Here is a 14,596-nt window from a genome sequence, read left to right as displayed (position 1 = left end):
ACGCATGCACTATGACGGCCTCCCTCCACTCCAAAACGGCGTACTCTTGTGTTCGCATTCACACACCCACAAGTATCACCTCAAACACATACTGTAAAGTACACACACACACACACACACACACACAATCAACAACCAGGATATATTCCTACTGCCTCGGGTGCAATGTTGACTAAACCAGTTCTCTATAGGGTATCCATGTAGGTCAGGATTTTTCAGGTCCAGGACTACAGATGAGGCAGGTCACATGACAGACATCCATCTCTCTCTGTCACAGCAGGAGGTAACACTCTCCTACTGTAACAGGAAGCCCAGGGCAGGGGTAAGGGCTGGAATCCCCTACATACACATGCTTGTACCCCCCACCCCCCCCACACACACAAAGACACACACGCATGCACACACACAAACACAAGCATGAGAACCCACAGGAAATGAGGCGTTCCCCCAGTCACACTTGCCTTTGGACAAGTGTACATACACAGTGTGTGCCATTGTGGGGATTTTCTTCATTGCGTTTTTCTTTTTCAGGGCTGTCCACTATGACAACTGTATATGTTCTTAACACCACAGTCCAACTCATTAGGGAGTAATAGCTGAGAATAATGGAATTACTTTTTACCAGCAACAAACCTTCTCCATTCCGAAACCTATTATGTAAAATATTCAATTAAGAGAGCCCTTCAAACTCCCATTAACAGTTACACATGCATGCGCACACACTTACAAACACACACACACACATTTAGGTTTGTGTGGCTTTTCTTGTAGGGACTCACAGTTCTGTCCATTAAAAAGGGTGTTGTCCCTGACCCTCCACCCTAACCTTAACTCAAAAAACCCAACCTGAACTCTAAGCCAAGCCCCTCAACCTAAAACTGTCTCCAACTCCTAACCCCAACCCTTAATGCAATTCTAACCCAAACGCTTATTCTAACCATAACTCCACAATTAAAGTACTTGAACTGTCAATGCCAAGAACATGTCCTCAGAAATGAAATGTTACTTTCCTTAGTTTACTAGTCTTGAGGACATTTCAGTTTTTTCCACAGAAGCATTCTTTAATAGCCAGTACATAGACAAGAGCATGCACACACACACACACACACACACACACACACACATCCACGCACACATACAAACACACAGTTTTCTCGGAATAACCTACGCAGTAAAAGCTATTATGTGTTAAGTAGATGCATTTCACTTGTCTCCAACCGGCCCATATTTCTACGCTAATATAACTGACTGACTAGACACGTCAGCCCATCCAGTCGGGGGTCAGCCACGTCCGAGTGCCTCTGTCTGCTCTCCATCGTAGTAAACAAATCGTTCCCCTAATTTTTCCACATCTACATTTGCTTTGATAATCGCATGCTACTTACTTAGTGCATAACAGGAGGTCAACGTGGGGAGCATTTGCGTAAGTACATTTGTGCCTCCAATTCCTGCTGTCATTTCTATCCGTGGGCTGGGATAGAAAGCAGGACAATAAACGTAAACAGTACAACTGTAAAAATGTTCCAGCCGATGTAAAACAGCAGACATACTGGGTGTCTTACGTGTTTAGCCACAAATGCTATAATGCTACTGGAAAAGCAGTGACAACCGTCTTTCCAAAGTGCTGAAAAGTTTCGATTGAATGTGCACCCTGGTGATAGCAATGGGATGTCAGAATCAGGCTTCCTTGAAACTGCATTTTTATGATGCTGGTAATTACGGACTTGCCGTGTACAAGTTCCATTCTCAAGTTTAAAGCGGAATCCATTGGAGCTTTTAAAATAGCCTCTGTGTTCATATCCAAGACCTGTCCTTGAACGAGGAGCGTAGGAGTCTGACAATAACAGTCAATTAGGGAGAGGCAGGGGGCTTTGGTTGAGGGGAAAAAAACGAGAGAGGAGAAGGGAAGAAGCTGACAGGAAGGCGAGGAGGAGGAGAAGGTGCTGTGAAGAACACAAACAGAAACAACACATCTGCTGAATGCACGGCCCGCAGCCCAGCGTCTTCCCCCAGCCAGAGGATCCATCTTCTCCTGTCCGTCATCCCCATCCTGGACGTTCTCGCTTTCATGCAGTCCAGAAATGCAGACTTTTGGATCGCATGATCTATGATAGATTACAATTTTGAATAGTGATCGACAAATATGCAATGTATGTATCAAAAGTACGGTATCAGCCACCATATATTGTAGAGCAAGGCACAGAGAGCACATCCATGAACATCCAAATAGGCCTGGGATTGAAAGATTGGATTGCGTCAGAGTCTTCAGTAAATCTGTTCGTAAGATGCTACACCTAAATCATACAGTTGGCAAACACAACCTACAATTCATTATGAGTCAGAGATCGAGCTATTTTCAGTTCCCGTGCGTCAAATAAGCTTTCACTTCTCATTTCTTCCTAACAGGATTTATTATTGTGCTCTGCTCTTGTTGACAGTGACACACTTCGGAATAGAACACTTGGTGTTAAGCACTCCTCTTTGCACCTCTATGGAGTGAACACAAAAGGGCACAGACAGCCATACACACTGGCACACATACTGGTGGCATACAGGGGGAACAGTGACAAACACAGACGGGCGTGCACACTGGCAAGGCACTTGCACACAAACACACCCAGCATGGATGCTGAGATGATTCGCATATGCTTCTTTTTCCGCCCATAAGCGGAACTTCAGAAGCAGGAGCCACATCACAACATGTCCCTGAGGTTCTCCTGCTATTGTTCCGCTTCCGATTGTGTTGTTTTGCGTATCCTATGATCTCTCTCTCTCTCTCTGTTTTCCTCGGCAGCTTACAAACACAGCGTTTATCATACTCTCACTTGGCTCCATATGCTGGATTAGTGAACTGAAATTAGAGATAAGACAGGAGACACAGTGGTATATTTAGCAGCATACAAAATCGCTTCAAGTCATGAGAATGTGTAGTAAGGAAAGGTCTGAAGTGCTTTCATATTGATGTTGATGAAATATGATTTACCCTGGATCAACTATGCACTAGACCTAACCCTAGCTGACACTGGAAGACACTAGATAAGTATACACTCACTCTGTTTACCACTGACAAACTGTTCCATCACATCCGTGGTTCTTCTGCAGCACAACAACACATGATTGATGAAGTCCCTCCGAAGAATCTCAAGATACATTTTGAACCTGTGGTTCGGAGAAACCGTAGTCTTGTATTTGTCCCCTCCTCTGCATTTTCTCCCGTCATCCCCTGCCCCTTCTCCTTTCCTTGCCCTTCTCCTACCTCTTTAACCCTCCTCTGTTCCTCCTCTTCTTCATTGGGTTCTTTCTTCTCCAACCTCATCATCACCCCCTCTTTCTCGACTCCAGAAACCTGATCCTCATTACCAGACGTGTTACCTCAAGTCCAAAACCGTTTTAGACGCGATGATCCCCAAGTAACACATTAGCTGTTTAAGCATTCTGAGAACAAGAGTCACCTAAGCCTGTGTTTTTCCTACAACTGACAAGCAAAGCTTCTTAACAGCCAATGGTGTTTATATTCCAAAAGCGGAACGGTTGATTAGAGTTGCATGGCGAGTCCCCCAGATCTCCACAATTTCTGAGCCGTGGTCAAGGTAAAAGTGACAAGATGTATGATTAAAGATAATCACCTCAGCCATAAAAAGATGGTCTCTTTCACCACAAAACCATCCTTTTTTTCCCTGCCCTCCTCCACCCCTCCTCTTAACTGTCATCCACCTCCCACGTAATCGTGGCTAAATGGTTTGCACAAAATTAAAAGCGCTTCAAATCTCATCATGAGCTTCATCACCATCATCATCCTCACCCCCATCATCAGTATTATGGCGATTGTCATTTCTGATTTGGCAGCATTGTAGCTGGTGTGCTTTGAAGTCTGTGTGTAGACGGAAATCTCACTAATGGCTGCTGATGAAAAAGAACAGTTCTCACATGGAGAGTGTCGAGAGAAAAAACTGCATTGGGAATATTAACAAAGTTCCCCGAGGCTATGAGATATAGCTCTTGTAAAGCTACACAAGTTATTTATGCTTTGCGTGTTTGACCAAACACAAATCTGAGTAAAGACATAATTCAACAACTTCTAAGTCTGCCTCTATGACTTCTGAAGAAATTACCGACAAGAAATATCTTGGGAAAAATTAATTTGCTTGCTCATTCTCTCACAATCATAATCTCTCTGTCACCCATGATCACAACCACGCTTTCGTGGTCTGAGATCGCCTCCCACCCGATCTCACACAATCCCCTTAGAAAGAAAAGCTGATGCTATACTACACTGTTCGACAGGTAGCAAATGCTCACACAAAAATACCTTAAAAGGCTATAAAGGGGCAGATCTGGCTCTGCCTTTCACCCTCCCGCCAGCTCTCCTCTCTCTCTCATGCTGCCTCTCTCTCATGCTGCCTCTCACTCATGCTGCCTCTCACTCATGCTGCCTCTCACTCATGCTGCCTCTCACTCATGCTGCCTCTCTATCATGCTGCCTCTCTCTCATGGTGCCTCTCTCATGCTGCCTCTCTCTCATGCTGCCTCTCACTCATGCTGCCTCTCACTCATGCTGCCTCTCTATCATGCTGCCTCTCTATCATGCTGCCTCTCTCTCATGCTGCCTCTCTCTCATGCTGCCTCTCTCTCGTGCTGCCTCTTTCTCATGCTGACTCTCTCTCATGCTGCCTCTCACTCATGCTGCCTCTCACTCATGCTGCCTCTCTCTCATGCTGACTCTCTCTCATGCTGCCTCTCTCTCATGCTGCCTCTCACTCATGCTGCCTCTCTCTCATGCTGACTCTCTCTCATGCTGCCTTTCTCTCATTCCCCCTCTCTCTCATTCCCCCTACCTCTCATTCCCCCTACCTCTCATTCCCCCTCTCTCTCATTCCCCCTACCTCTCATTCCCCCTCTCTCTCATTCCCCCTCTCTCTCATTCCCCCTCTCTCTCATTCCCCATCTCTCCCATTCCCCCTCTCTCTCATTCCCCCTCTCTCTCATTCCCCATCTCTCCCATTCCCCCTCTCTCCCTCTCTCCCTCTCCCTCTCTGCATTATGACTGAAGTTACTGTGGGGAGTGGGGGGGGATGTCCTTTGGCTAGCCTCAGTAATCTCCTGGACCACAGGTCTGGGGACTGGCCAAGCAAATAGACTGAGCTGATGACTTCTTTCCTGAGTCAGAGGACCAAAGAACCAGAGTCACAGTAGGGGGTGGTTCACAGCCACAGAACACACATACATAATTAGCCCATTGAGCTAAAAGGGGAGCTAAAAGTGAGGATGGCAACTCACTGGGGACTCCAGTGACAACCCACATCCTCATTAACTTACTTCTGTCTTGGTAAGGTTGGACAGAGTCAACCACAAAGTGGCTGAATAGAATTGGGAGGACGTCCGAGGTAACGCCATCACCTGCTGCTTTTATCAGATGTCCTATTAATTGCTTCTTATGTATCTGCTGAACAGTATGCGCTAGCTAAATGCCCTATTACACTGTGGCTGGTAAATACAGACCGTTCACTGACTGACCATCAACATACTCTTAGTCACTTCTGATCCTGGAGCTTCTGCTGCACTTCCTATCTGCACTGTTTGTTCGTTGCTTTGGATAAAAGCATCTCTTAAATTCATAAAATGCAGTGGGAATAAAACCGTTGGAATTATGAGAAAGAAAGAAAAAGAATAAAAGTGCAATATATCGATTTTGTTTAAATATGGTGTCTTGTTGATCAAAAGCCATCAAAATGGACAGTTTCCAAGGCATATTTGCATTCACTGAGGGGTTGGCACAACTATTGATAACGTTTGTCAGAGGAGGACTTTGATTGTGTTGCGCTACCTCTTTACCAGATATGATGGAAGGCAGGAAAAAAGAAAGGTTTGAGTCCATGCAGTCAATGAAGTGTATCCTCCAATCCTCTTTGGCGTATTCCGTCCCGGCTGATGGGATAACCATAGGGGTTTCTAATCCGTTTAACCCTGTTACAGCTCATGGTGCACAGCTTCACTCCACAAACACACACACACACACACACCATAGAAGCACCATCAGCTGTCTGTAAGTACAAACGAATAAACACAGCCACTAACAGACTAGTCAAAAATGCAAACAAATCATATCCCTGACAGATGAACATTTAAGGATTATCCGCGTATCGTTCCGTTTGAAAACAACCTATTATTGCCATGTCTCAAAGGGTCCAAGTATTCCAACTTTTCTCTAAACTCTGCTTGCGATCCTGCCACTGTTCAGTTACAGACTCATAAGATTGTGGGAGATTGCAAAAAAAGTAGAACTCTTATCATCTCTGTAGACCGATAGCTGCCATGCAAGTTGTCCTTCACTTCAACAGCTTTATGAGAACGTGTCTGGTGAAATTAGATGAAATACATTTTAACAATAATACAAAAACATGATACATGATATTGAATTGAAGTACAACATTAAATCTTTTGTACTTGTAAAAGCATAGCAGGTTGTGAGCTCAGTACACACAGTTATACACATATTGGATGTTGTGTAAGTGTTTTTTTTTTGTTATAAATATTACTCAGCATTGAAGGTTGTTGTCTAGAGGACTTCTCTCTATAGGGCTTGTTTTACAGATGACCTGGGGTCCAGACGACTACCCTCGCATCCTCAAAGTGAAAGCCCATCATACACTACACTACGCGTAGCCCTTCAACCCAGACAGCACACCAGCTTTCTCAAGCAAATGTAACTTAAGTGGTTGGGAACACAGTGTTACCATGAATTAGTCATGTGTGGTGCTTACTACCGTTGTAGGCAGAATTATGCAGCAAAGCTTGGGTTATGATGATGTTATCCTTAGGGTTCTGTCATGGGCTAGGACACATGAAACGCAGCTGACTGTTGGGATTTAAACAAACCCAATTCAGCCAAAACAGTTCTACCGTGAAAACCTTTCAAGCCTCAATCCACATGGGTGGAAGGACAATACAGTACTAACATGGCAACGAAAAGCCATGTTTGTGTTTGTACCATAATGTTTGTTGGTGTTCCTTGGCCACTGCTTGTTCCGCGTGCACATCAACTGTAGCACTACTTTGCTTTGCTACTTTGCTTGCCAATAGTTATTCTGCAGACATCAGTGAATACACTGTCGATCTGATCTATTAATGAAGATAAATGAAAATGAAAACTCCAATAAATAACCTATTCTTTTTATATATTCTTTTGAAATTATTACTTGAGAATCTTGTGGATTACACCTGTCCTATTTTCCCGATTATGTGCAAGCAGATACAATCAGCTTCAAACCAAGCTACAGGGAGATGTGTATCTTGTCATACCTTTAACATCCTTGACATACAAATCTGTCCCGAAGCTCTAGCTCTGAAGGAATCAATGAAAGCTTTTACCTATCCAAGTATTGATTGACAGAGAACAAAAAAATATATATTTTTTATTTTCTGTTTTGAAAGGGATTCAAATAGATTACAAATACATCAAATGTGGGAGTGATTTGCATGTATCTGTCCTCCAATCATTACTGGTCGTTCTTCACTAATTGCACAGTCTCTCTCTCTCTCTTCTCTCTCTCCCTCTCTCTTTCTCTTTCTTTCTCTCTCTCCCTCTCTCTCTCTTTAAATGTTGCCTGATTGATCTTGCGCTAAAAGATTATGTTGTTTTGTTGTTCAGACTTCTATCAAATGTAGTCATGCCCAGATATTGCTACAACATATTGTATTTGTATGTTGACTACAAATACATAAACGGTCCTTCAAAGCCAAACACTTTCACAATGTACATGAACTCGACAACATCCGCACCACCTTTAATCTTGGTGGAGGTGAAATAATTCAGTATTTCAAGGTAACATTTCTAATCTGCTTTCAATTCACATATGCTTACTCATACTGAACTACATGCCTCCATCTTTCAATCCTGTCTCTTATAGAGGCTGGTGAAAGGCAAAGTAAATGCCTCTTCCATACATGGAGTGAATCCTCTTTAGTGTTTGGTGTGATCTTCTGATGCTTCTTGTGATGGTGTAATTGTCTTATTGAGCTGTTCATTCAGGACACAGCCATTTTTACCCCTTCTTAGTGTCTGTCTATTGACTAACAAAGCTACCATTTTGGAAACACGTATCACTCGCTTGTAGTCTCTCTATCTCTTGCACATCTCACATCTCTTGGTTTGTTGCACTCTTGCAACAAACCAAATGCCTACCTAAAGACCAAGAGAATGTATTAATGCTCAGTGCTCTTAGGAACGATTAGGTGCACACTAATTGTTTCCAAAAGGGCAAGAAAAGAGCAGCTATCGACAATGACCTAAAAAATATACACTTTTAAATGATCTGGACAAAGCAGCAGGAAATGAGATGAGTGGGATCTACAGTAGGAGGTCGTTTCAAGTTAGCTCTTTGAAACACAATTTTCCAAAACAACTCGGTAACATAGAAGGAAAACTGGCTTGTTTACGAAAACAAACGTGTTTGATAACTTTGAGCACAAGCACTGAACACTTACGTAGGGTCGGAGACACACCGACAGGGAGGCTGTCAAAGTACCACCAAAACCCCAGGACTCCAGGATGCTCTAGATAGTCAGTAAACAGACTCTTTCTTTCTCACTCTTTCTTTCTCTCTCTGTCTATTCCCCCCCTCTCTCTGTCTCTGTGTCTCTGTGTCTCTCTGTCTCTCTGTCTCTCTCTCTCTCTCTCTCTCTCTCTCTCTCTCTCTCTCTCTCTCTCTGTCTCTGTCTCCCTCCCTCCCTCCCTCCCTCCCCCTACCACCACAGTTACTCTTTATATGTAATTCTCTCCAAGGATTAGGGTTAGAATGAGGCTTAAAAACCAACAGCATCTTCTGAATAACCTGTGTCCTACTGGCCACAAACCACCCAGCTTCGATGTATGAGGACACACAAACACAGCAGTTTGGGGAAGCTTCAATGATTAAGAACCGCCCCAAATCTTCTTAAAAACTTCCATAGTTCCTAAAAGTCCAAATACCCCCCTGAACGACTCCACACACCCCAATCCTAACCCCTGTTGTGTCCCCAAACAAATTGGGCCAGGGAGATAATGTCGTAGCTGGCAGACACACAGCTTTTCGACAGTAGCATCGTGAGTGAAAATGAAATTGATTTGAAAATCCTACGTCTGCCCTGGTGGGAGCAGAGAGGATTATGCTGCTGATTGTACTAATGCTGTATGTCCCTGGTTTCTCCCTCCATCCTTCCATCTCTCTCTCCCTCTCTCTGGTACCATTTCTCTACTTCCACCATCCTCTCTCTCCCTCCCTCCCCCCATCCATCTCTCCTCTCTCTAACTCTCTCTCTCTTTGTAAATCAGGTCACTACTGCATAGAGGGCCCAGGGCAGGCAGGGTGAGAAGGGAGGTGCCATAAGGGAGGTGCCATAAGGGAGGTGCTAGAGGTGGCGAGGATGGAGCGAGGCCTGCGGAGGTACTAAACTGTAGACAAGATACTCTTCCTCTGATGACTTATTGAGAGATGCATTCCCTCGGGGGAGGGTCATCCAAAATGGTATTGCAGTTTCCTTCCTCCTGAAAACCCATACATTGATTTTCTATTTTGTTTTCAGTCAGTGCAGCAATGGCTCGGTTGTGACATGTGTTGCTGTTGTGACTGGTCATACTGCTGTCGCAAATAGAACAGCTGTATTACAGCAGAAATCTTTGGAGATTGGAAGCCATTAGTTGATTCCACAGCTAGTTAAGTCATAGATTGTCTACTGAGGTACTGTAAAACTGCAGTAATTAGTTGATTATACTCTTTCAATGCAAACAGAAGGATGTGTTTATACTATTGTTCACAGATTATTTTTGTGATTGGAGAATTACAGTACAATAAGTGACATATAAATATATATTAATTAAATTAACAAACTATATTGCATCAGTAAGGCTGAAAAAAAAATGAATTTCCCAAAAACACAGCTTTTCGGTGCAGTTCTCCTGAATACAACTTTGTACCATGGTTTGATGATCACCACACAGTCAACCGCATCAGACATTTGATTCGCACTCCCAAATCATATAACCATATCCTCCCATCCACACACACATACACCTAAACACACACTCTCTTTCGCTCTCTCTATCTCTTTCACAGATGGTCTTGAGACTGGGAAACAGCATAGGTTCCATGTACACTTCCCCATACAATACAGGCTACAGTGATCACCAAAACCCTACACATTGTCCATACTCAAGGGAGGAGTATGAAGAGTATGCAGCTCACAATCCCTTTTCTCTGAAGTTGCAGGCAGGTTCCAGTACACAGAGCCTGGTGTAATTTTTGAAATTAGATTAGATTAGGAGAGAGATCCAGGGTTGTGGTGACAGAAAGCTACAGGGCAAAACACCAGCACAACACAATCTTCCCAGAAATAACCAGAGAGAGACAGCGAGGGGGGAGGATATTGTCAAAGAGCTGATAATTGACCTGGAGGAGAGCAATAACACACACTATGTCATTAACACTTTAATAAGCAATTGACAATTGCCGGCGCTTCTCACCACATCAAAACTGGGCCCTGCAGGCCACCACACAGGCAGGGAGAGGAAAAAGCAATTAAAAAGTAAAACATTGAGGACGAAAAATGGCTGAAAAAGATTTTAACATCTAAAAAAAACTTGCCATCAAGGCATAATTCCTTTTAAATGATAGCCGTTTAATGCAGGCTTTCAGGCGGAGAAGTGGTGTCAGTCATGATGTGGTCTCAGAATATGGGCCGCTTGTCAGTGAAACCTAAATGTGTGAGCTTCAGACAAAACCGTGGGGATATCAGCTCAGATGTAACCCTCTCTGATGAAAATGTTTAACTGACATGAGACAACTTAAAAATGTCACTCTGGGCAATCTTAGTCTGAGTTGACAGAACATTGTCATGACCCTAAGGCACAAGTGAATTTTAACAGACAAAAATAAAACAGTACATAGTTTGATGCTCAAGCTACGAATGCAATGATCAATTGTCCACAAATAATGGCCCCATTGAAGAATCCAACAGTACCAGCAATATAATCTTACCCGGATTAACTCTTTAAGCGGTTATTCAAGCAAAGGAGGTCAAAGTATTTTTAAGTCCCTCCAGCTGATGTTTAGTCCACCACAAATACAGTAGTATATCATACAAAATACCATTCCACATTCAATTACACAACTTCAGTAACGTTACAAGATGACCTTGCAGTTGAAATACTGTCCATGAAGCCATTGTAAAAGATAAGTACTCTACTCAGTGGTGATTGCTGTTAGTTTGAGCCTTTTTTTGCTATACAATAGAATTATTTGAGTCCATGCACAGAGGAGTAAACACAATTAGTTACATTTCATTTTCATGTTTTTGATTAGGTGTAATATTGTACATTTCAGACATAAGCCTGCTGCTTTTATATATCCAAACAATTTTCACACTCTCTCTTCCAGCCTCTGCTTCTGCCAGTGGTGTCATGGCTAAGCCACAAGCGTTAGATGAGGTACGCTAACTATATTGCACCTCCAGGCCCCACATAGCGCTGCCGCTAGTCTAAACCAACTTATACACTTTCTAGCTCCACAATGACTAGCCTGGGGCCTTGCCCTCAAAGCCCCTCTCATGTTTTTCTATCTAGTTTGCTGCAGTAGCAGTCGAGGTTGAAAAATGGTGGGTGTTTTAAAATTGAGCCACTATACTCAAAGACTCAAAAACGTCTGTAGTGTGTGGTTTGGATAACAGTGAATAACTGGAACCTTACCTAACTTCTAGCATCCAATACAGAGATAAAATGGCTGAAATCTGAGGCTTTTCAATCTGAATGGTATTCAAATGGACAACCGTCAACTATGAATTTCACTAGTTTCCATAACCAAGGGAAAAGGTCATCATTTAATTTCACTGAAGGAAATAAATGCATTGACTGAATTAATGGAAACTGAGTTTCCACTGGGAGAGACTGGATTGGATTTTCAGAGTGAGACAAATGGAATGACCCCTGGGTTAAGATCAACAATGGCTGAGACTGAATTGACTCATTTGATGATCAGGTAATTATATTGATGGGAGCTGCCTGTTTCTGTGAGGGATTCCGTTGAGTGGATTTATCCCTGAACATGCAGGTCAGACTAAAATCAACATTGACAGACAATGTTTGACCCCATGGGTTCAGCACCTCAGGGGCCAGCAACACAATGAGATGGGCCTATTTCCATGTCATCATCATCATCACTGATTCCATTTGAAGGCTTGTGTAGGTCACATGGGCTGTCCTTGTGATTAAGCTTGTTCTCAACTCCTCACCTAGACACTGCAAATGTTAAATATGATCACTTCTAAAACACAGTACAGCAATTATGTATAAGGACGTTATAAATAATGAGCTAAATTATAATATACTATTGAAAGTGGCAAATTATAGACCGCCTTACCGTACAATGTGAGACCTAAACATCTTACCCTAGCATAAGTACACTTTGCCATAAAATGTCCTGGGTAGGCTACTTGAGAACAGGCTAGTTTTGTTTTTGTGTAGAGCAATAGCCCAGCAACAATGCAAACTTCAAAATAGTAGAGCGAGGGCGGGGGAGTGCCCTGTTAATACATGTCAAATCCTCTTGGAAGAGAGCACATCCGTCCAAAATGCACGTCGCTGTCCACGTGACCGAAGACATCTGTCCAACAATATCACAATAGCCTTAAGTTGACAGCTTGCATTGTCTGGCAGGTGATTAAGTTTAAGACCTTTCCCGACAAACCTGAACCAATGAACACTTAGCCGATGTCAGTTACGATGAGTTTTTGTAGTTGAAGATATTAGTTGCTACTTTGCATTCAAGGAATCTAACGGCGCAGTTAATAGCCTTCAGCCTACCCCTCTTATCCCCCCGTCCCATACTCTCTTCACCTCAACATTTTAAGCAGGAGCCTCGTAGCAGCAGCCTCAGATCACTCCGATCTTCCCTTGCTTAATAAAACCAACAGCCTTCTAATCCGCGAGAAGCATCTCTGGGGTTTAGTGTGACGCACATTATGTTCTCAGTCACAGCGTATAAAATATGGTGGTTTCTAATCGATAGTTTGCGTTTATTTTTAGCACACTTTGGACGACATAATTTGAATCTGTGCCAAATTACGGGAATTAGTTTTAAAATCGATGCAGATTTTCTTTGTGGGCTATAGGCTACAGTTGCCTACATTATGCCAGTTAAATCAAAATATTTAATGGGGTAGGCTTCCACGTATTGAAAAAGGTTCCTAATGCCCCTTCATCATTTGCATCCAAGTATTCAAACTTCGTTCGAGTTGAATTTAAAAGTGCACATAAATTGCAACACATCGTTTTAAATCAGATGGTTCGCTCCGCCTAGTAAAACAATTCAAACAACAACAGCAGAATGACCGTCGTCTACTTGTATGAGGCTACATACAGAAGGCTACAGAGCCTCCGCAGCATCACTTGGATGCAGCGAATGAAGAGGAAAGTTGGACGGAGTCCTACCTGATTACCGCTGTATCACCCTGCCGGATGGTAATGTTGTCAGTCGCACTCGCCCGCTGCATATCCACACTTCGCACCGGGAACCCTGTAGGAATGAGACATAGGAGTCTGAAAAAAGCAGCCTGCAATTGCTTCCAACACGATCTCCTACCAACCACCATTTCGAATGGGACGTGTGGTAGATCCAAGAGAAAAGTGTTGTTCTGGACTTTAATGGAAAATAAAAGTCGCGCTCCGATACTTCTCGGATAAAGTGAAGCTATTGTAGAATAAATAACAAACAGGAAAAGCCTCGGATAAAAAAAACGTATTCCGTAAACCCTCTAAGCGCAAAGACCGTATTCCAGTGAGCCGCTATGCTCCCGCGTAAAGACAGTGGCACGCAGCCTGTGAGTTGTTCAGAGAGAGGGAGAGTCAGTCCTCTCTCCATTCAGTGGCTCTCGCTCCTGCGCTCGCTCCTGCGCTCGCTCTAACAGATTACCCCACCCCCGCTTCTACATCGCACTGCTGCCCCCCCCCCCCCCCCACACACACACCCCACCCCATGCAAGTCTGATGCTCCCTTATTGGTTGTCACGACAACAGCACCATCTGAGGTCCCTTTCTGCAAGACACAACTGCAGAGGACAGCTCAGAGGAGAGGAAAGGAGAGGAGAAAAACAGTGACTGGTGTGTTCTATTAAAGTTTTTTTGTGTAACAAATGTACTTGAAATTGATTTGAATGATTGCAGTCATACATCAAAAAATTTTGTTTATGGGAAAATTATTCTGACATGAAATGTTTGTGTGACCAAGGAACCAACATCATAGTCGAAAAGGGTGCTATGCATGATGAGAGTAGCTGGAGGCTTTAAAAAACAATCTGTTTATTTACAGGGTCAGGTCCAATCTGTTGCAATAAAACTGCGTCTAGACGTTGGCTGTGCTTATGACAGTGATGATAATTACAATCACTTTGCCTGGCTGTCACTAGAACCAAGGCCAAGAGTTACAAGGGCATGCTCGCCTTCAACTTCATCACTAATGTAAATGCAATAATGAAGACTGTGACAATCAGGAAAACAAATTTAATAGGCCATGCCCTAATGTTTAATCATCTTAGCTTAATGAATTGCTAGTATAATCACATCATTTTG

General features: G+C 43.2%; 1 protein-coding gene across 2 annotated transcripts in view; it reads right to left on the bottom strand.

Annotated features, from left to right (window-relative positions):
• The window catches only part of lsamp (limbic system associated membrane protein), a 259,884-nt gene that overhangs the window by 80,026 nt on the left and 165,262 nt on the right, over positions 1–14,596 (bottom strand). The window contains exon 2 of one of the 2 annotated variants that reach the window (XM_067246251.1): positions 13,460–13,544. In XM_067246251.1, coding sequence (XP_067102352.1) covers positions 13,460–13,544 — 85 coding nt within the window. Of the gene's footprint in view, positions 1–13,459; positions 13,846–14,596 lie in introns of those variants that run through there. The other variant, XM_067246250.1, reaches the window with a different exon arrangement.

This window comes from Osmerus mordax, chromosome 11, assembly GCF_038355195.1.
Source record: "Osmerus mordax isolate fOsmMor3 chromosome 11, fOsmMor3.pri, whole genome shotgun sequence".
Taxonomy (NCBI): domain Eukaryota; kingdom Metazoa; phylum Chordata; class Actinopteri; order Osmeriformes; family Osmeridae; genus Osmerus; species Osmerus mordax.
The sequence above is the reverse complement of the archived record's forward strand: the minus strand, read 5'-3'. Positions and strand labels throughout refer to the sequence as shown.